The sequence below is a fragment of the Engraulis encrasicolus genome, chromosome 4 (assembly GCF_034702125.1).
Source record: "Engraulis encrasicolus isolate BLACKSEA-1 chromosome 4, IST_EnEncr_1.0, whole genome shotgun sequence".
Taxonomy (NCBI): Eukaryota; Metazoa; Chordata; class Actinopteri; order Clupeiformes; family Engraulidae; genus Engraulis; species Engraulis encrasicolus.
Window position 1 is genome coordinate 1,381,746 of NC_085860.1, and position 22,679 is coordinate 1,404,424.

Here is a 22,679-nt window from a genome sequence, read left to right on the forward strand (position 1 = left end):
AGGCCTATATAAAATGGACTGTTTTCTTTAATTTAGTAACCCGTGAAACTTAAAATTATTTATTTCCATCCTAGCGAATTTCACACATCTTACATTCAGGCGATTATGCGTGCCATGTCCTGCGACCCGTTTCACTGGGTTATGGTTTTATAGGGGAAATGAACTGCGCTGAGGAGACAAAGTCGCTGGATCGATGGATTGCTTTGCGCACGTACTTCGCCTTGTATATTGAGTTGCACTGAGTTCGCATTCTACTTCTCTCCAGATGAGTTTCACCGAGTTTACATCCGGGTTTTTTCCCTAGGCAATGGAAGGCATAGTACCACTGTTCCTTAGGCAAAGTGAAATAAATTCGCCGCACCGTCACAGAAAGTAGTTCTGTTGTAAAACACATTTTCTTTCAGTTATTTAACCCATCTTTCAGCACATACACCCCATTCAAACTCACTATACTACTTTGTAGGAGATCCAACGTGTTGGGACGGTAAAATAACCTTTGTACAGTCCACTTTCCTTACCCCCTTCCTCTCCCTCTTCCTGCGCGCATTGATAATTCTGGTGCTGTGGCTGTGGTGAATGAGATTGAAGAAGAGTTCTTGTTTTGTATCTCAGTTTCTCTCTTTTTTAAAACATAAATTCAATTTGAAGAAATTACAAAATAAAATAGACAAACTGGACGTTACCAAATGTAGGCTTGTGAACCCGCTAGGGTAGTAATTCTACCGGCGATCCTGTATCGACTTGGGGTGTTTGAAAATATTTATTTAAATAATTTGTGAGGAGAGAAGGACTACTGCTCAAGTGAGTAGAGGAGGGTAAGTGCACCTTGGGATCTTTTTTTATTATTATAAGAACTTTTCTTTTCTCTGTTTCGAAACTTTGATCGCTAACAGAATCATAGAAGCATTTTGTTATTCAAGGCATCCCAGTCTCAAGCAAGGCAAACCCATCAGAAGCCTGTTTTTTTGTTCATTTATCGTTATTCTAGGAGTTGAGTGGTATTTGTAAGTGCATTGCTTATTGGAGGGCAGCGAGCATACAGCAAAGGGGCCGATTCTAACTTGCCATCATCAGCCTTATGTACGTGATCATGATGTTCTGTAAGCTAAGAAATTTAATGTTGCGGCTTTACATGAGTGTAGATGTTGTTGTGATGGAGTGCAACGGGTGTTCTTATCTTTTGGCTAACTCGACAGCTAGCTTTAGTAACAGTTACCAGTAACAGTTTTCTCTGCGGCTTCAATAGGCTGTAGCCTGCTAACTGACAATATTAGCAAGCTAGGTAGCTAGCTGTATCTGGTTAGCTCAATGGCTAGAACCAGCGATGTAATATTAGCTTACTAAAAGCTTGTAAGGTTGCTCGGAAAGCTGGATAACGTGAGTTATCACTACTAACCCGGGTTATGGAGTTATGCACTTCTCTGGATTCCATTAATGAACTTTGTGGTGATGCTAGCACCTTGTGTTCTGGGTTGTTTGAATAATCTTAAAGAGCACATTTTCCGTCTTTTCAGACGCTCATCAATTCTTCACCCACTTGTGATTTTTGCTACCAGCTATGGGGTACATAACATTAGCTAGCTTGCACCAACTACTAGCGAGAGTAGCTATGGAACCTGCAGATTCTCATAGAGCGAAGGAAGCGTGCGACAGCTATCTACATAGCTAAGAAGTAACGTTAAGTGAACAAGGGATGAGCTCTCTCTTGTTACTCAAAAGTTGACTATCTTGGAATGTCATTGTAATTGTCTGTAAAAATGCACTCAGATGTTAAGAGTTATTTGCCAACACAGATGAGTGTTCGGCATTGCCATATAATTTTGGTACAGAAGGCCCATCAAGTGAACTTTTCCCCCATGATATCCTCAAACGCTGCCGTACTCAGCCGGGATAAAAAAAAATGTGCTAATATTTTGCTAACATGAAATTGTTCCTTTCACGCGTGAGTAGTTCAAAACAGTTGGCTCTGTTCAATGACACCCCATTTTTGCGATTGTGATGTATGGACTAGAAACATTTGACTGGTGAAGAATTTGGACAACCCTTTGATTTGGGACGCGCCCATTGTTTTTCATTCCTACCTGTTACTTGAGTCTAGCAGCCAGGGATGGTGCCATCAAATGAGCTGCCGGCCCGGCGATTCAGGCTAGAGTCAGAAATTCGAAATGGAGATTTTGTTGCCTTGCCATTGCTACAGTTCCTGATAAATCTCGAAAGGATGCGGTCAAGTAACTGGCTGTCAGCGCAATCGCTTTGATTTAGTTGAATAAACTGCTCTGGCAAATCTGTTTTTGCTGCAGGCCTGTTTCCTTTTATAACTAAGAACTTAATCATTTTTCTTAATATGAAAATAAAAAAACACATTTTTGGTTAAATATTACTCACATTCAGTGCACCTTTGGCATTATGGTTCAGTTATATTTACAGGCAGCTGTTTGTCAGAATATCTTAACTATTCTTTCGTTTTCTGTGGTCACATAATGAAATGAGCATGTGTTTTAATGCTCTTGGTACTTGCTGTTTGCTGACTTATGGAGATAAGAGAGGCTCTACACTATAAAATCAAGACAACAGTATAGTGTGCATGCATGTCCTGCTGTAGACTGTAGTCCTGGGTTGACCTTAGAGGACTTCAGAGTTAGTACCTCTGAGCTTTTAGACCGAGTTGTCATGTCATAGAGCCAAGGTCTTCTGAGTACACTTTTGGGTATTGGCCCACATTGTTACATGTCTGCATACCTTTTTTTGGCTCTGAGTCGAAATGGCAAGCAGCCTTTTTTTGGAGTCTTTTTGAGTTTGTGTGTAAAATGAATGACCACCATGTGCTGTGAGGTTGTAATTGTCCTAGACATTACACTTCTGTAACTAAGACGAAACATATGAGAGTTCAGCATAGACCTTCCATTAGTATGAGCCTGCAAGAGACTACATTGGTGTCTGGTCGGGGCGGAAGGTCGTGCAGTATGCCGCATCAGTGGAATGAGTTGTCTGATGTACACTAAAGTGTGTCCTTAGCTTGCCTTCCCATTAAGATTAGTGAAGTTTCTCTGTACTCTATGACCCGCAGGGCAGTCTGAGGTCTGAGATACAGCATACGAATGGACTGCTAGGCATCAGAATGGGGCTACATCACTTGCGCCTTGACTTTTCAAGTGACATCACAATATCGCCTAATCGTTCTCACAGTTTTTAACTGGGTGCTGAATTCCCCATGAAACATGAATGGATGGGTGAAGGAAGCGAAGGGCGGCACTCTTCAGATTTTTCAGGCAATTCAGATTTTTTGAGGGGGGCGAATAAACAAAGAAGAATCTGAAGCGTGCTGTCCTTTGCTTCCTTCCTTCATTCAGCTACATCACTTGTCCGATAGTGTGTCAGGTGGTGGTAGAACCACAGGCTGATCCTTGGAAGCATGTTACATGGAGTCTGAACTATGAGGAGCCTGTTTTCCCTCACAGACCTAATGGCATTTTGCGATGCTAAATGTTAAAAAAAGTTATAGCCAGTGTGCTGTGTACACCCACCTTGACATGTACATGAAATTTGTGGTGCTCTATTTTTATTCTGTGGTGCTGCGCCACAGAATGGTCTGTGCATGGGAAACACTGAGTGATGGTATGTCAGCGCTAGGGGTGGGCGATATGACTATTAAACCGTGAATCGTGATATCGAGTACAAGATCGTCTCAAATCTGCCAAAGTGAAGAAATCATATAGATCGTCTTGCAGTGAGGATGTTAAGTATCAGTATCAAAGTGACGTTTACTTACTTGTGTTGTTGTCTTCACTTTTATTCTTTACATTATTGTATTCTAATTGTGCACTTTATTAGTGTCATCAGTGTATTAACAATTTATTAACTGCAAATTACAAATTGCAAGCATATCAAAATAGATTTTTTTTGTTTTTATATTTTGGATGGAAGTTTGTGATAAAAAAATCTAAATCGAGATTTCATGTTAAAAAATCATGACCTGACATTTTTTTGCCATATCGCCCACCCCAAGTCAGCACTATGGTCAGGCTTCAGGCAGTCATTGCAGTCTGTGGAATTCTGATGGCCGTGAATGGTCTTGACGGTGTACCATTTGGTGTGCTAGTCTTCTGTAGTGTGTGTGTGTGTATAGATGTTGTGCCCGGAAAATTCTCCACCGTGTGTGTGTGTGCGCGCGCGCGCACGTGCGTGTGCGCTTGTGCGTGTGCGCTTGTGCGATCGCAGGTTTTGGTGTTCTTAGCGGCCCAGGACCTATTCTTTCGGACCAATGATTACCGTGGGTGTGTATCAAAACCCTGAACGTGTCAGTCTGATGTATGTTCTGTGTGGTCTTTTCGCAGGGAGCTGGAGGGAGGAGCCCAGATCATTGGCCAGGTGGTGAGTCCTCTTTTTAATAACAAGTCTGTTTTGTAATTTGATTGGTCAGGTGCTGAGTTTTTGTCCCCCTCAACTTTTATGATTGGTCAGCATCTGCCGAGTCTTGGGATTATCCCCTCGTGATCGGGTGGGTTCTCAGTTGGCATTGCATGCTGTTCTTATTTCCTCCTTTGTCGTTGGCTTGGGAATGAGAGAGCAGTTATTGCGTCTCTTGTGATTGGAGAGGGCCACGTTTGATGCTGCAAAGTTTTGTTACAGTTACAGTTATTGAATGGCATGGCTACCTTTTGTGTTGTGCAATGATGAGCAAGGTGTTCAGGTGGTTGTCTGCGGGTATATCTCAAAGTGAAGTTTTCTAGCCTTGCTAGATCGAGTAGCGCCCATTTTTTTTTCGCGGATTTCATCAAAGAATATCCAATAACTAATGCTAAGTGTAATTCATAATTGGATACAAGGAGCGCAAGTGGCCGATACTCGTTCATGTTCGATGCTACAAAGTTTTGTTACAGTTTCCCTAATTGAATTATATGGCTAAGCTTACCTTTTGTATTGTATGGCAGGTAGCAGGCTTCACTCAGGTTTCTTGATAAATTTTAAGGGTGCTGGCCCAAATAAAAACTTAGAATCAAAGAAAAGGGGGCGCACCTTGCATCAAATTGTTTTCTTCATTTTTGTGCACAGACTCGTTTCGACGTGTGCCTTCCTCAGTGTGCAGGTTGAGGAAGGCACACGCCGAAACGTGTCTGTGCACAAAAATAAAGAAAACGCTTTGATACAAGGTGCGCCCCCTTTTCTTTGATTCTACTTTTTGTCTTGTGCAATGATGAGCGAGGTTTCCAGGTGGTTGTCTCTGGTTTGGTTGGCATGGGGTGGGCGACGACTTGCGTTGGGATGGGTGGGCCCATGCTGGTGCCTGTTGTGGCGATCTTACAAGGACCAGGGCTAGACCAACTCGCCAAGCCAAAATATGTCCGGCCAGTAGTCGGGTTTGTCTAGTTTACTAGGTGGTAGACTGAGGAAAGGCTTGTGTTTCCATTTGTTATGTGAATGAAACCCAAGTAATAAAAGTTATAAGCTTATTATTGATGTGCATTAATGGTTGGATGGTTCATTATAAAGTAAATATAGAATTGTGTTGTGCTGTTAACATTTTAACATTGTAATCATTATTTGTATAATTTGGAGTCATAACTCTGCTGGAGCACTACTAGCTTGTGTGTAATTTGGTGAGGTAGGGATGAGGTGGGTGATATCCGTCGTCAATTGTGACTGGTGACTTGGCATCACATTGGGAAGCAGCCATCATACGTTTTGCTGATTAATTTACTATTGGTTCCATTGTAAAACTTTTATAAAGTTAAACTATTAAATCTTCCTCTAGGCCTATACTGTATCATGCAGTACATTGCATATAAGTGTATATGGACACTTTGATGCAGGCTGCCATTACCACATGTCTTGTCATATGATTCAGTCACATCCAGTAAATTATTTTTAAAATATGACATTCCAATGTCCAGCTCTGTGACTGTTTGTAAATGGACATTGACCAATATGGAAGAAATATAGTGTTACCATGTTGTTGTTGTTGTTGTTGTTGTTGTTTTGCTGTTTGTTTTTCTTTGCCTTATCGATCAATCAAAACATTTTAGCAAATAGAAAAGAAATTTGCCCAACTTACAACAAGGCTTCACGCCGTCCCATTTTATGTAAGGATGATCGTCTGTTGATGTATTTTAAAGACACTCTTTTCAAGACACTCAAAGACTCTTTACAGAGCATAGAACATAAAAACAAACACATTTCAAACACAAAGACATACAGGGACTCAACAAAAGTACAACAAGTAGACGGAGTGGATGGTTTTAGGCTCATTGTGATATGGAGCTGTAGGTGTTGTGGAGAGGTTAGCAGACGATGGGGGCAGAGATGAAATTAGTTCTACAAGGGGATACAACGATCCAAAGACCCCATCGCAGCAGCGAGTTCAGCTGAGGGAGGTAGCCGAACAAGCAGGTGAAGTCACAGCTGTGAATTGCCACAGACGGAGCCGCGGACACGCTGACCAGGGCGGCAGCTTGTAGTGGCTTTCATGGCCTTAACCAAATGTGTTGTTAATTCTGAGTTCCTATGTATAGGGAATACTTTATGCTACATAGCGCATGATGTATGCAAAACAGGCTTGTCCTTTCCCTGAGATGGCAAGCATGGTGTTGCAGCTTCAACTTATCATTTGTGGCAGGCAGGCAACTCCACAGAGTGACGAGATGTTACGAATTAAGACATCAGACATGGCAAAATGTCATTGTTATCTATGGCAAAAAGTCCCAAAGATAACTTGGGTTACATTTAGAGAAAATGGAAATGTGCAGGGTAAGTGTAGAAAGGCAGAAACGGTGATTTAAAAAAAGGGCTATATAGTACTGTAGCTTGTAACAGTAGGGGGAATACTGCACTGCACTGCGCTGCCAGCTCCAGACAGCCCTTGTGTCTGATTCACCAAGCGACTCTTTTTAATTACTGGCCGTACCAGACCTTGGACACATCTCTGACACTGTTAAAAAAAATCTTCTGTGAAATGGTGGAATTAATGCTAAGCAAGCGATGAATACTGTAAGACATTTGTAATTAATTAGTTTGTAGTTCATAACATGGTTTAGAGTTCATTTGTGAAACATTAACGTCGGACCATGTGTGTAGTAAGTGTTTCAGCTGCTGGAGAGGCTGCAGGCGTTACAAGTTAACCCTTAAAGGAGTACCATCACAAATATGTGATTAGAATTTTGCCAAAAAATTCTCATTACGATGTCATAAGTGCTTTGCGAGATTTTTAACACAGACTTCTATGGGAGCTGTAGAGTGTTCAAGTAAAATTCTAGAAGAACGGGGAATCCTCAAAGGGTTAACTACCGAAGGATTAAGGAGTGGGACTAGTTAACTAGTCTACAGACTACAGTGTGGACTAGTTAAATTAACAGTTAGCAGAGCTACAAGTGAGACTAGTTGAGCAATGGTAGGGCAAGGGTAGTCTTGTTTGCTTCTGTCTCAGTTCCCACAACACGTTATAGTTGCCCTGTGTATTGTCACCTTCAGCCTTAAACCCAAAAGTCTTTAGTGTACAAAAAAGGACATTTGCGTTTTTTGTTGTTCCAATACTTATGGAGGGGACTGTACAGGGTAATGGAGTCAACATCAGTGATCCACTGGTCCAGTACACAATCATGAAGTTTGCAGCACTTTTTGATGGATCACCACCATAAGTGACTAGTGAATGTAGTAAGTGTGATTCTCATTCACTCGGGGTGTGTGCGCGCGCGTGTGTGTGTGTGGTGTGTGTTTGTAGGCAGACGGTATTCTCGCGCTCTCTGTTCCACTGACGGCATTCATGATGGAGCTGCAGAGCCTACAGGAAGCTCTGAAGGTGGAGATCCAAGTTCATCAGGTGAGCCCCACAGCCACTGGACGGTGCACACCACCTTCAGATCTTTGTGCGCACTTGCATGCACTGAGTATTTTGGCTCCAAACGGAATATTACCTGTGTGACGGAGATCATCTTGCACCTGTTCACCCCCCTCGGGGATCGAACGTGCGACCTCGTCAACTACAACGGTTCGGCAATGGGAGACACAGTACGATACCGCTGGGCCAAGAGACTAGTCTCTCGGCCCAACGGCACGAGACTGTATGAGGCTATCGGAGGGAGGTTTACCAACGTTCCACGCCAACTCTGTGCTAGTTAGCCTCCGTTACACTCTCCCCCTTAAACCTCACTCCCATCCGGGTCACGGCACCACTGTGACGGAGGTCATCTTGCACCTGTTCACCCCCCTCGAACGTGCGACCTCGTCAACTACAACGGTTCGGCAATGGGAGACACAGTACGATACCGCTGGGCCAAGAGACTAGTCTCTCGGCCCAACGGCACGAGACTGTATGAGGCTATCGGAGGGAGGTTTACCAACGTTCCACGCCAACTCTGTGCTAGTTAGCCTCCGTTACACCTGCATTTTCTTTAAAACAAGTTCCGCTTGCATTTGTGGAACAACATTCTGCGTCTGTTATAATCCTGGAGCATGGCCACATTCTGAATTAATAAACTTAACATGACTTGTGTGCAAACCGAATACCACAGCCGTTCCATTTAATAACGGAATATGCCTTGCATTTAACTGCGCTCTGTTCAAAAAAGGTTGAGAACCACTGTAGGAACAGGGCATGTGTTCACTGCTGCTTACCACTGTAAAAATATGCAATCTGTAAAAGTCTAGAATAGTCTTCACACGCTTTGTTATTCCCACTCAGAACTCTTCCTTAACTTTTCAATTTTCCTCATGGAGGTCCTCCTAATCAGTCCTGTCCCGAATGCCTGCTCTGTTGAAAAAGTCATCATACTTTGAATCATTGCATTTTAGAATCCCACATAATCATCAGATTTTGTGTTTCTGTCTGTCTCCCCTAATAATCCACAAGGCATATGCCTCCCATATTCACATAGACCTACTCTGACGGGAGCTTTCAGAGCCAAGTTCCAGTGTGGCAGATGCACCTGTAGCACATCCCTGCACCTGAAGATGGCAGTATTTCCTTGCTATAGTGTCAATGTGCAAAAGATGGAATTCCACTTATTAGGAAGAAATGATGGTGTATGAATAAGGCAAGAAAGAATATGTAATGGGTAAAATAATAGTAAAAAAAAACATGTAATGCAATAATATTGTTGGTAAATTATTTTATCTAACATATTTGGCAGCCATGGCCTAGTGGTTAGGGAGGTGGTCTAAAAATCAGAGGGTTGCAGGTTCAAATCCCACTCTTGCCTCTACCTACACCTTCATCCATGGCTGAAGTGCCCTTAAGCAAGGCACCTAACCTGACATTGCTTCAGGGACTGTAACTAATACCCTGTAATGCAATGTAAGTTGCTTGGGATAAAAGCGTTCCAAGTATGTTCAACTGCAGTGTGCAGGGCGGGGGGCAGGTCTGGATCACATCTCCCTCCTCCCCCCTGAGCACATCTTCCTCCTCCCCCCTGAGCACATCGAGTGCCTCCCCCTTGTCATTCAGCGGCAGCGCTAAGCTTCTACATGGGAAGAAAAATAGCTCTGGAAGTCACTGCACCGTGCAGAGCAGAGACGCAGAGTTTTCACGAATAAAATCGTAGATCCACTCTCTCTACTCCACTAATGTATAATGGTTTGGTGAGTGTAGGAAACACGAGCGGGGAGCTTTGAGTGAACCGCGCGATGAACAGCACGCGACCCTGTTTAGTATAATTTATTAATCCCGAGGGAAATTAATATAAGATATTATTATTATTATTAGCTAATATAAGCTACATGTAGTATTTGTTAACGCATGGGTCTAATTTGAATTAATATTAAGTGTCTCTTCTTAGTATCTTAGTTTGAAGACCAGATATTTGGTGCCAGTTTCTAAAATTCGAAAGATGGGTAGGCTACTACAAGAAAACTAAAGTAGGCAGTAAAACGCCTGTGCAGTGGCGAATTAGGCTACTCCATGTGTGATCCGCTCGAAATTAAACATAGGCCTACCCATCATTGAAAAGCATGAGCACATTCTTCAAAGTCCCAAAGCCTGGATGCTGTCGCCACAATCTCTTTAGGATTGGGGACTGGACTCTGAGCAGGCCATTGCAGTAGCCTTTGGTAGGCCTATCCTTCGTGCATCTGCCCCGCTTCCAAACTGACACCCTGACACATTTAGCATTAACCTTTTGTTTTTAACCGTCTAACAGCGCTTAACATTATAATTAAATCAATGGAACCTAAAGCAGTTGCAGAGACCGTTTCAATCTTCTCCTTTACTATGAAAGAGAAAGTAAGGTCAAGGACAAATTATTCTATGTAAATGGAAATAAACACTCATGCAATTGGAACGTGGAAAATGAAAATTAAATATATAGTAGGCTAAATATAGCCTATTTAATTAGCACTCCAAACGAGGAGACATGATACAAGCTGTTTGCATAGAATACAGTGTAGCCAACTACGCATTCACTATTATTGATGAATGATTCTATGCCCAGTGTTTAGTAAATGTAGGCCTATTTACTTAACACTCCAAACGACGAGACACGATACAATCTCCCTAGAATACAGGGTAACGCATTCGCTATTGATGGATGATTCTATGTCCAGTGTTTAGTAGGTCTAAATATTTACTTAACACTTCAAACGACGAGACACGATAACAAGCTGTGTGCATAGAATAAGCCTACTGCATTCGCCAGATAATTTGGGTCCATTTCTCATGGTGCGCTATTATGATTGACGAATGATTCTATGTCCAGTGTTTTACTTAACCAACGACGAGACATAATACAAACCACTCCACACCGCAATTATCCTACATAGGCATTATTATTGTCCAAAGCAGCTAAGAGTCATCAATGTAGGCCTATGCTGGTGTGCTACACTTGGGCCTACCGCCATCGAATATCCTATTACGATTGATGAATGATTCTATGTCCAGTGTTTAGTAAATACATTTATTTAGCACTCCAAACGACGAGACACGATACAAGCTGTGTGCATAGAATAGTGTGCCTAGACTATGCATTCGCCGGAGAAGACATTTGGCGCAAATTCTCAAATAGGGTGACGTCGGGATGGTGTGGGACTGTACAGACTACTATAATAGGAAAAATAGGAGGGGCGAGATCCAAAATGGGAGGGGCGGGATCTCAGAAATCCAGACCTGCCCACTTCTGCAAACTGCAGTTGGATGCTACTCAAGCGTTCGCTAAGTGTAATGTAATGTAACATATGAACTCTTTATTTCCACTTGTAGAAACTGGTTGCTCAAATGAAGCAGGATCCTCAAGTAAGTATGACTTTGTTGTATCCCAAACCTGTGCTGTGTAGTTCATGTTGTGGAGCCTTTATTGCGGTGGTTTCTATCAATGCAGATGCGGCACACATACTGTACTGTAATAATGGTGCGTGTGCGTGCGCGTGTGTGTGTAGAATGCTGACCTGAAGAAACAGCTCCATGAACTCCAGGCCAAGATCACTTCTCTGAGTGAGAAACAGGTGAGTGACCCACACACACACACACACACACACACACACACACACACACACACACACACACACACACACACACACACACACACACACACACACACACTTACGCTCTCACACTAGCTCACATGTACGCTCACAACGACAGCAGACAGTTGGAAATTTAGTTGGAAGCTCATGTACGTCTGTGTAGATAACCTCCACCGTAATTGTATGCATGCATGTGATTGACTAGAGTTTGCTTTGGGCCAAAACCTTATTCAAATGAGCTGTATGCAAATCTAGTCTGGTGTAGATCAATGTTCTTTTTCCATTCAACGGTTATAGAAACCCTCCATTACCTCTGCCAACTTCTCAGCCCCAGAGCTCTTCATAGGCTCCTGGTTAGATTTAAACCCATCCCCGGCTCTGCCGTGGCCAACCGGTAGGGCACTCGTCTACCATGCGGCTGACCTGGGTTCGATTCCCGGCCCGGGTCCTTTGCCGACCCCTCCCCGTCTCGCTCCCCATTAGCTTCCTGTCCACCTCTTACACTATCCTGTCAAATAAAGTTGACAAAAATCTTGAAGGTGGTGGAGCAGTTACTTGAAATGCCACATCTGTCTTCAGACCACTAGCTCTAACCGTACCCCCATATCATTCTTCTGACTTCACCCCTAAACAGTTCTAGCCCCTCCTCCCTCTCTCCTCAGAAAAGGCCTCAGTAATGCAGGCGAATGCAGCAGTTTGCTGTCAGAAATGCATTTGTTCAATATCTTTCAAATTTTTTGACAAATCGTGGAACTAATATGCAACGTTTTCAGCCTTGGTAAATGGTGAATGGTTTTCTGATTGCATACAGCTGCATCTTCTTCTAGAAGTCAAATGGAGCCAAAGGTGGGACAGCTTACTCTCTGCTCAGACACAGTATTTCAGTGTTAATTGTATAGCTTCTTCCCAGCTACATTCAGACTGATGGCAAAACAGAACACAGAACTGAACTGAATATTTGACTGACTTACTGGCTTTTTCTACTTGGATCACTTTTTTAATGTGTTTTGTCTTTTTCTTTGTTATTGACTCCGAGGGCCTGCACAAGAGTTCCTATGTGCCTGGACTACTAGTTCATGCACAAATGGCAAATAAAGAGCTTTTGACTTTGACCATTCCCAGTTGGTTATGGCCCTGCCTTTGAGCATTTCTAACCCCAACACTGTCTGTCTGCCCCTCAGAAAAAGGTGGTGGAGCAGCTACGCAAGGACCTGATGGTGAAGCAGGAGCCGGAGCTGAAGCTGCAGCTGCAGACTCAGACAGCCCTGCCCCTGCAGACGGCCCTGCAGAGCCAGACCACTCTGCCCCTGCAGTTGCAGACGCAGATCCCAGACACCAAGCACCTTCAGCTACAGCTCACCGCGACACCGGCCCAGCAACCCACGCCACCACAGAACACAGGGGTGCAACAGGTAGGAGGCACGCACTCACGCACAGACCTTCTTTGAACACAATAGCTCAGTCAGAACACAAACACTCTCTGGCAAAGTACTCCAGCAACCCACACCACCACAGAACCACAGGGGTGCAACAGGTAGGAGTCACGCACGCACACTCACACAAACCTCCTTTGAACACAATAGCTCAGAACACACACTTATACACTCTGGTAATGTACCAAAGCAGGGTGAGTGGTGGAGAGAGACTGGGGAGGTATCAAACCCGGGTAGCCCGCGCAGCAGTCCAGTGCCCAGCCGACTAAGCCACGGCTGGGCCGATAGATAGACTTTTTAACCATATAGGACACGCTTACATACATTTAGCCAAAGTCAGATGATCTCATATACACACACAGCTGCGGTTGATGAGTGATGATCCATGTGTGCATCTGTGTCTCCATCTCTGCAGAAGACCCTGACGGTCACCCCCCTACTCACCACCAAGACGCTACCTCTTGTGCTGAAAGCTGCCACCACCATGCCGCCTGCTGCTGCGATGCCCGTGATGCCAGCTGCAGCTGCCGGGCCCGGCCAGTGCCCGCCCACGTTGGCTATGGTGACCACCGCCCTCGGCGGCGTGCCCGCCAAGCCAATGGCCAACTCCGATTCGCCAGTCACGGCCACCCCCATGAACCTGCAGTTGGCTGCTGGCAAATTGACCAGTCAGAACTCGGACCACTTACGCATCATCGCCAAGAACGCCATTGTGGTGAGTGCTGCTAAATTTTTTTGGCTCCACCTCACTCTCTGGAGCTCCCAGCATGCATTGTGCCTCATAGGCACAAAATCCGGGAAACGGCTCGATCTTCTTCGCCCCATAATGATGCATCACAAACTTTCCTGTTGACAAGATTTTCAACAGATTCTCCTTACAGACATCATCCGAGAATAGCCTGTCACTGTATACTATCCCAGGCACTAATCTAACGTAAGAAGAATCCGTTGAAAAAATCAGGGAAATATGCTTCAAGGTTGACTGTCGTGTGTAATGTTTTTTAATGCCTCCTTGTTCGCATGTGCAGACCAATGTGAATCGGATTGTGCAGCTTTCCAGATTGCGCACGGACCCTTTCTGTAGCACTTAGAAAAAGCAATATCACCTGAATTCTAGTGCGCGCGCTTGTCTGTCTGTCTGTGGGTGTGGGCGTGAGTGTGGGTGTGGGTGTGGGCGTGGACATGAGTGTGTCTGTGTGTGGGTGTAAGGGTGTCTGTGGATGTGAGTGTGTCTGTCTGTGGATGTGAGTGAGTGTCTGTGTGGGTTTGTATGAAGCTGTAGGAACTTCAAACAGCTCTCCTCTCTGAGTGTCTTTATTTTAGTGTATGTATGCGTGTGTAGGAGGATGGGGTGGTGGCACCTGCCCATTAATGCAGAGTGGTGAGGTTTGCCTACAAATGCCTATACCTGTACACACACCCTAAGCTCGTTTGTGACGAAGCAGTGCTGCTTTTGCTAAGCAGCGAGCATGTGCATGCACATGCCCACTGCCTAGCAAAGGCAGCACTGCTTCATCACGAACAAGCCCACTGACACACACACACACACACACACACACACACACACACACACACACACACACACACACACACACACACACACGATTGTTCTCATATACTTGGACTCACCCACTTGCGTACGTACATGCAGTACTTGCACACACACTTAAGTTACTTACACCGACTGTACAAGTAATACTAACAAACAAATGCACGCACACTCACACAACATCCAGCAGATGCACTGCATTGTGGGTACGGTCCCAGAGTAAACAGGTGGTCTCATCGCAGGTGCAGGCCGCCACCACCACCACCTCAGCCCAGCCAATCAAAGTTCCTCAGTTTGTCCCTCCTGCTAGAGCCACACCTCGGCCCGCCTACCTGCCTCAGGTGCGTCTACTTGGCCCCTCAACCGCCCGCCCGCCCGCCTACCCTATCCTCTCCCCTCCCCTCACCTCGCCCGTCCCTCACTTCCTCTGTCTTATGTGTGCTTGTGTGTGGTGTGTGTATCCGTGTTGTTCAGCCTCGCTGCCACTAGAGTGCGCTCTTCTCCCACACACACACACACACACACAAAGCCGCAGGCTGAAAACTCCTGATAAGACTGGTCCCACTGTAGCTGCTGCTGTGGAGGATGTCTGCCTCTCTCCCTTCCTACCTCCTCCTCCTCCAGCTGTTCTGGAATAGAACACCGTGGCACATGAGAACAGCTGTTGCTCTGCTGTTCCATCCAGTAGAGCTCAGTTGGTCAGCTGATCAGCTACAGTGCGTCTCTTGGCAACAGAATGGAACTGAGAGTTCTTCTCGTCACTTGTTATTGTGGATCGCTCCGCGAACCCTGGCCTGCACGGTGTCACTCTAGTCACAATCACACAAGAAAAGTTCAGTGTCTGCATTCAGTGGTTAGTCCATTCGCCCAACACCAGTGTGGTTCGGAATTATAACTTTTAACCCTCTGACTGCAATAATGAGCATGGCACTGCTCTTGACACAGTACTCAACCTGCAATGGCTTCATGCGTCCTTCAATGAGATGTGTTGCCCCTTTGCATCCGTCCCCTCTATCTGTTTTCTATTTGTGTCTATAACCGGCTGTGGGTGTCAGTTCTGTGCGTCTCTGTGTCTTGTGATGTTCCTTTGTCAAGCTTGTGCATATGTCTATTTGTCTTTTGTGATTTTTTTTTTGGTGTAGTGGCCTTGCAGGAGAGCAGTGGTCCATCTTTCTTTCCTTCTATCTGTGTGTGTATGTGTTTCTATGTGCTTGAAAATATTTTTGGCAATTGCAGGATTTGCAATCCAACTCAAGCACAGTTTTCACATGTATACACACATACAGTCTTCTGTCACTAGATGACTCCAGATGGAAATGGCAATGCGTGGCTTCTCCATGGTGGGGTGTCTGGAGATACATGTTCTGCTGCTATGGGAATAGCATCACATCTGCCGTCTGGCAGGAGAGTGACACATCATTGACGTATATACATGGACTGCGTTCTTTTGTTGTATTCCATTCAACAGTTTTGAAGAATCCGCGATTGATCTACGAGAATTCTCCCACCCCAAATGTCCGCCTTCGTTCCTTAGCAACGCTCTTTTCATTGACCAATCAAGTCAACTAACAATGCTCATTGGTCATTTAAATATTTTAAAAAGCTCTCTAAAATAAAGGGTCAGCAAAAAAATTATATTTGGCTTGTTTGAAAACTTCCCATTGCCCGAAATAGAGTAGACTCGGCAATAATTGGCAAGGAGATGCATTGGCTCAAGGCCCCCATAGAGATGAATGGGTATTGGCGAATTTCTTTCCGTTTCCGGGTCTAGTCCCACCCCCCGCCGTTGCTTCACTTCAGATTAGAACGTAGGCTATCCCTTCTATTCTGTATCATTGTGACACATTGATGTGACTTCCTGGATGACTCTTCAAATATCTTCAGAGCTTTTATTTTATGTTTTTTTTTTTTAAAGATTTGTTTTTTGCTTTTTCACCTTTTGTGAATTGGTATTCAGACAGGACAGATGAGAGACACAGGAAATTATTGGGGAGAGGGCGGGGGGGTTAACAGCAAATGATCTCGAGTTGGAATTGAACCGGGGTCACTAGCGTAATAGTATTGCTAGAGATTTTTTTAATATAGTAAGATGAGTCAAACTCCACCCACCCAGTGCAAAGGAGGGTGCTCAAGTTCGATCTCCTAAGAGGGTGTTGTCCCCTCCTTCTCTGTCTGTGACATTTGGTGACTGCTTGCATAAGATTTGCGTTGCCACCATCCATCTCCATTTATTCTCAACCTAAAGCCTCCAAAGATCTCCTTACCGCAGGTCTCCTAAAGGGGCATTCACATGACATCACATGGATCCAGGAAATGCACAGGCTTGAATCCTCTTCTCTAGTCTACTCTCTTTGGCATGGCGTCTTGGCTCATGGAGCCACCGTGCCCCTGTGGATCCATTCTTGAGTTGAGTGAGTTGACCTCCAACCAGAAAACGCAACATTCCATTGATGGAAAACATGAAAACTATGACCTACGCAATAATAAAGGGGCAATTTGCTCTCTCTTGCATCAGTCTACTAGTGTATCGTTGCCCCGCTGCTGTGTTGTCATTTCCCCAGTGAAGTTTACTGGTCTTCCCCCTCCCCTGTTTTGACAGGCTATTTCCCAGTAGCATGGCAGCTGGAGAGATACTGTCCGTGACCTTGTCCGTGGACTTTTGACCTTTTGTCTGCCATGTTAACTTTACCCACTACTGTTTCTGCCCAAACCAGGTAAGGCCCAAACCTCCGGCATCCAACAACATCGTGCCCATCGCCCCTGCTCCTGGCCCCACCTCGTGCCCTCCCCCTCCCATGGTTGCCGCGCCGACACAGATGCTCCAACGGCCTATCATGTTGGCCACCAAGCTAAGCCCCACCTCTCTGTCACAGGTGATTTGCGTCTTATTGTTGAAAACGTCCTATTCCTTACTGATCATGCTATTTTATTGAACCTTTTATTATGTGTTGTTTATTATAATCTACTTGTGAAGTGTTCTAAGACCATTTCTATGGTGAAACCACACTATGACGAGTTGAAATTGCTCTGTATATTCCTTTCTGTGTTGTGATTTGCATCTTCATGTTCATTATTACTTGGGGCCGTCTGTGTGGTTTTAATACCTTCCTACAAATGAATTTTCCCTTGAGTTACAAAGAAAATGGACTTGACTTAACTTCACTTGACAGAGAAGAAGTAAAAGTAGAAGTAAAATAGAAGTAACCTTCAACCACCTAAACCTCCACTAGATACGCATCAGCTCTAGTAGAATAACCGGTGTAACAACTGAATTATCTTCCCCTAATGTAACTTCATCAATCTACCTGTACTTTATACATGTCTGCAGACCACCACACCAATCCATCAGGTGCGCATTGTCAACGGCCAGACCTGCGCCGCCCTGGCCACCAAGAGCCCGCCCAGCGGACAAGTGACCGGCATCGTCACCATCAGCGCCCAGCCCGCTCCCCAGCTGCATATCAGTAGCCTCCCCACAGACACCAAGGTGAGGGCACACCCGCAGTAGCTGATACTAATGTCACAAATAACAACAGATGAAAATTATAGAAGAAGCGCAACACTGCTACAAGTGGTCACTCTGATGAAGGTCTGACTGACCGAAACGTCAGCTTTCACATTAAAACCTTGACCGTAATTGTAGCAGTGTTGCGCTTCTTCTATAATTTTCGAGATTTCCATTGAGATAGCTGCACCTGCAAACAAAGATTCAAGGTGTGCAGGCCACCTCCATTCCACAAATAACAACAGAGACAAAAACAAATTGATCAACATTAGCTATGATGCTGTTTGGTGACAGCCGTCGCAGCCAATTGGAATGTCGGAATGCTTGCATTTTGCCTTTAGTGGGCATACTTACTTCCAGGGCTCTAAATTAACGCACGCCAACACGCCAAATGCGGGTGAAAATCAATTTTGGCTAGTAGAAAAAATCATCCACTAGCCAAATTGGCCGGTAGACTCTAGCGCGCGCCCGAACGTCAAAACCGCTGCCAGCACAGTTCTGTGGCTGACTGCCGTCTGATGAACGTAAAACGGCGCCTACATTACCCATGAACATTAGGCCTACCGTCATGATGTAGCCCACACCCATTGGCTGGCCGTTAATCACAATAACGCAGCTTCACATTCATTGGCTGCGTGTTAGATGCCCGCGCTGGAACTAGGTACTGTTGATCAAATATTTTCAATGAGCGGACTAGCGCGGATTACTTCGGTTTTGTAGGTTTTGTACGGGTGAAAAAGAATGTGGCAGTGGTTAGAGCAAGGTTATGTGTCGGTGAATGCAACTTGCAACTGTAGTGACGCTGAAATGGAGTGGTGGTGGTGGAGCGAAAACGGCATGAGTGGAGGAGCATGACAGCTGTCTGTCAAAACTGTGTAGCCCTGCTGTCAGAAGTCGTCTGATATTTGCGAGGTCCTCGCAACTACCTACGATGGAGTTGTCGTTTCCTAATAATGCCCACGCCATCGGAAAGACCATGCACGAGTTTGACATGGATGAATGAGTAAGTGGAAAAAAAAACGGTAACAAAAACCAGCGACGCTATGAAAGTAGCAAAGTAAGCTGGTGGTCTCCGTGATGTTATTGGATGTCTACTAGTTTAGACATAGCGTCGCCTAATTATTGTCATTCCAAGCGCATGATATTAGAGTGAAGCAAGTATTAATCCTGCAGGAACCTAAAGGTGTGAAGCAGCAGCAGCAGCAGCACAAAGAAACACACAATGCAGACATCATACACATCGCACTGAGTTGGCTGTGTGTGTGTGCGTGCGTGCGTGTGTGTGTGTGTGTGTGTGTGTGTGTGTGTGTGTGTGTGTGTGTGTGTGTGTGTGTGTGTCCTCCTCTTCTCCTCCCCACCCCTCTCTTCTGTCCATTGTCCATTTGGCCTAGTGTGTGAAGTTTAAGTGATACTGTGTGGGGGATATGAGGTTTTGTAGTGTTTGGTTGTGTGTGTTTGGCTAGTGTATGTTGAAAGTCTGGTATGTGTGCAACATGTGTGTTGAAGGCATGCTGTTTTTGTGTGAGGTGTAGGCCTATACTACATGTGAGGTTTGAGTGATGGTGTAATAGGCTAGTGTTTGGCTGTCTGTAGTATATGGTCCAGCGTAGGTCTGGTATGTGAGAGGCATGTGTGATGCAATTCACTGTTTTCAGAGGAAATTGAATAAAAAATAATGAAAATGCAGGTAATAAAAAATAATTACTAAATAATTATAGAATAAACTGAACAGTGGAATATGTTGAGTATAATGTTTATATTGTTTATCTGTGTTGAGGATATAGTTTAATGGAATAATTAAAAGCAACATAATTAACGCATGGTTTATTTTGGTGAGATAAAAAAAATGGCTAGTTGACCTTCCATTTGGCTAGTAAGAAAAAATGTCTACTAGCCAAATTGGCTGGTGGTGGAAAAAGTTAATTTAGAGCCCTGCTTACTTCCATCGCTCGCCATGAGCACAGTCCAGCGACTTAAGCTGAGGAGCTGAGGTCTCCTCTGGTGTGTTTGCGAGGTGATGGTGGCGGTGGCATCGCGCCAATGTCTTTTTCTGAGCGTTTCTCTCAGTGCGAAAGTCCAAAAACAGTATGGCAAAAAGGAAGAAAGGAGTCGCACACGAGCTGAATGCAAAATCAAAACTGTATAAAAGTAAATAAAATCTTTAAAAAAAAAAAACATTTCGGGTCTAGCCCATCATCAGTGTTCCCTGTTTGAAATAAGTCACAAGTTATTTCAAACTGGGAAGACTGATGATGGGCTAGACTAAGTTTTATTTACTTTTGTTTACTTGTTAAATACAGTTTTGATTTTGCATTCAGCTCTCGTGTTCGCGAGGTGACAGACACAGACACAAAGCTAAGAGAACACCTGTAGCAGCTGACACAAACACAAAGGCATAGATAGGACAACACCTGTATCCGCTGTAGATGCTAAGGTAAGTTTGTTTCAACATCAGGAAACGAGGTGAACTGTGATGGAAAACTTCAAGTTCATTCAGGTTGCACATGGCAAGATAAACAAATACAATTGCACCAGTAGCTACGGACATCAAGCTACACTAAACTTCACTCCACCTGTAAATATCGACAATAAGTTGGTACTCTTATGTCAAAACAAAACTCAGAGGGCCTTAATGTTCTAATCTGTCTTTTTGTGTTCTGTTTCTCAACAATGTCATTGCTAACTACGATAGAAACTTAGTTGGTTACCAATGGAAAATTTGCATTGCAACCAACTAAGTTGCAATTAAGTAACACTTTCTGATCGCCTCTGTAATGCTCCCAAAACAGACTGTTAAATCTCAGGAGAGGGCCGAGCCGGTTCGGGGAACCAGCACCCCATCCTCCACTCCCCCGCCTCCCCCACCTGCAGCCAAACCCAGACGAGAGGAGAACCCTCAGGTACCGTACCCTCCCATCTCTCTGGGGCCACCTGATCTTTCCATACACACTCCAGGGGGGGTATTTCATGCAGCTGGCTCAGTATTAAACCAGGTAGTCATCCTTCAGTCGGCAAATCATCTAACAGAAGAGCCTGCAGTCTTCACTAAATGTTGCCTGCAGGCTATACTAACAGGCTTACTACTTCCTGTAGGAACGTGGCCAAGTTTATTGCTTAACCTCTCTTTCCGTACACATTCCAGATTTGTGAGTCATTGGCACCTGTAGTTTGTATTATTTACACACCTGTGGTCGTTTGTACACATTTAATCTGTCTGATGTGAGATGCCTTTGTGCATCTGTGTGTTGTAAACCTGTTGTCCACACACCTGTAGTTTCTGCGGGCCTGTAGTTTCGATCAAAGCAGTGTGGTTGTAAGCAACCTGACCTTTTTTTGGAGCTTGAGCTGCATCTGTAGTTTGACCTAAATGCAGGTCTGATAGTGTTCAGGCTCAGAGCCTAAGTTCAGTTATGACCGAGTTGATTTCCCCCTTATCTCCTTACATTACACTTAGCTAACTTTTTATCCACAGCGACCTCCACTTATTTTACGTACTTATTATACGTATTGGTAGGTACCTCTCTTAAGGGCACCTCAGCCATAGTGAGATGGGGAGGGGTAAGGTAGGATTTGAAACCCTCTGAGCTAAAGCCCATTTACTCAACCACGAGGCCACGGCTGCCCCATATTTCAAAGTGTTGAAGGTTCAGCCTCAGGATTGTCATCTACCATCAGACCTGTTAATGTGACATGTGGAACAGCAGAGAGACATGAGTAGGAAGCGAGTGGGATTAAAAAGATGTACAAACACACACTCACTCTGCTTCTCAATTTCAAGAGCAATTTCAAACTTCTGTGCTAACCCTGTTACATAGATTTTTGACAAAGGACTCTTGACTCTTCTCTAAAGAGTTCAGTAGTAAGTAACTGGATTTTTGCTTTTACAAGTTGAGAAGTGAGTTGTCGAAGTAAAAGTTGTCTTAGTGAGTATTCGTCTCCAAGTGGGACTAGAAAGATCTGGAAACATGCACACCAACTCAGCCTGTGCCCTTTTCTCCCACAGAAACTTGCCTTCATGGTGTCACTGGGACTGGTAACGCACGACCACCTGGAAGGTACCTGCACATTACACTGCATACTTTGATGTGTACTCTACTCTATAATGCTCTTCAATATTGTATAATATAGTATATAATATATAATATTCTGTTCTCCTATCACCCACCAACTTGCCAAATGCTGATTAAAAAAAACAACAACAAAAAACGGTTTAGCTGATAGAAAATAAACATTATTTGCCACTTTGACTGGTAGTGAGTGTGTTTTGGCAAGTAAGGTTAACATCTACTTGTCAAAATCTCTGAGGGATGGAGAAAAGTTAATGTACAGCCCTGTACACATACACACACAAACTTAAACATACTGTACATGCCTACAAACACTTCATTACTTTTTTGTGTCACAGAGATCCAGAGCAGGAGGCAGGAGCGGAAAAGAAGAACAACAGCCAACCCTGTCTACAGTGGCGCAGTGTTTGAACCAGAGGTACGCACACGCACACAGACACACACACGCACACACAGACAGGGCTTTGAAACTGTAGTAAATATTTAAGGTCTGTTGACTGAAAGCACAGATTTTGAAGGTCTGATGACCGAAAGCTTGGCCATTACATTTGGAACAAGCGTTCCTAGACCATTTCAAAATGTTTTTTTTATTATTATTATTTTAATGTCAGGGGTGGGTTTTAATTGCATGTGCGGTGTAACACGTTCACTGTTGAAGCAGTGGTGCAAATGTTCACAAA

At 44.3% G+C, this 22,679-nt stretch overlaps 1 protein-coding gene across 5 annotated transcripts in view; it reads left to right on the top strand.

The window, feature by feature from the left end:
• Positions 1–358: 358 nt before the first annotated feature.
• phf21ab (PHD finger protein 21Ab) overlaps positions 359–22,679 on the top strand; it is a 33,768-nt gene continuing 11,447 nt past the window's right edge. For 2 of the 5 annotated variants that reach the window (XM_063196450.1, XM_063196454.1), the window contains exons 1-13: positions 892–1,080; positions 4,335–4,371; positions 7,715–7,813; positions 11,183–11,215; positions 11,359–11,424; positions 12,627–12,857; positions 13,294–13,593; positions 14,670–14,768; positions 17,142–17,300; positions 17,756–17,914; positions 20,722–20,832; positions 21,936–21,987; positions 22,338–22,417. In XM_063196450.1, the coding sequence (XP_063052520.1) occupies positions 1,079–1,080; positions 4,335–4,371; positions 7,715–7,813; positions 11,183–11,215; positions 11,359–11,424; positions 12,627–12,857; positions 13,294–13,593; positions 14,670–14,768; positions 17,142–17,300; positions 17,756–17,914; positions 20,722–20,832; positions 21,936–21,987; positions 22,338–22,417 (1,428 nt within the window). In that variant the 5' untranslated portion in view covers positions 892–1,078. The other 3 variants (XM_063196451.1, XM_063196452.1, XM_063196453.1) reach the window with 3 other exon arrangements.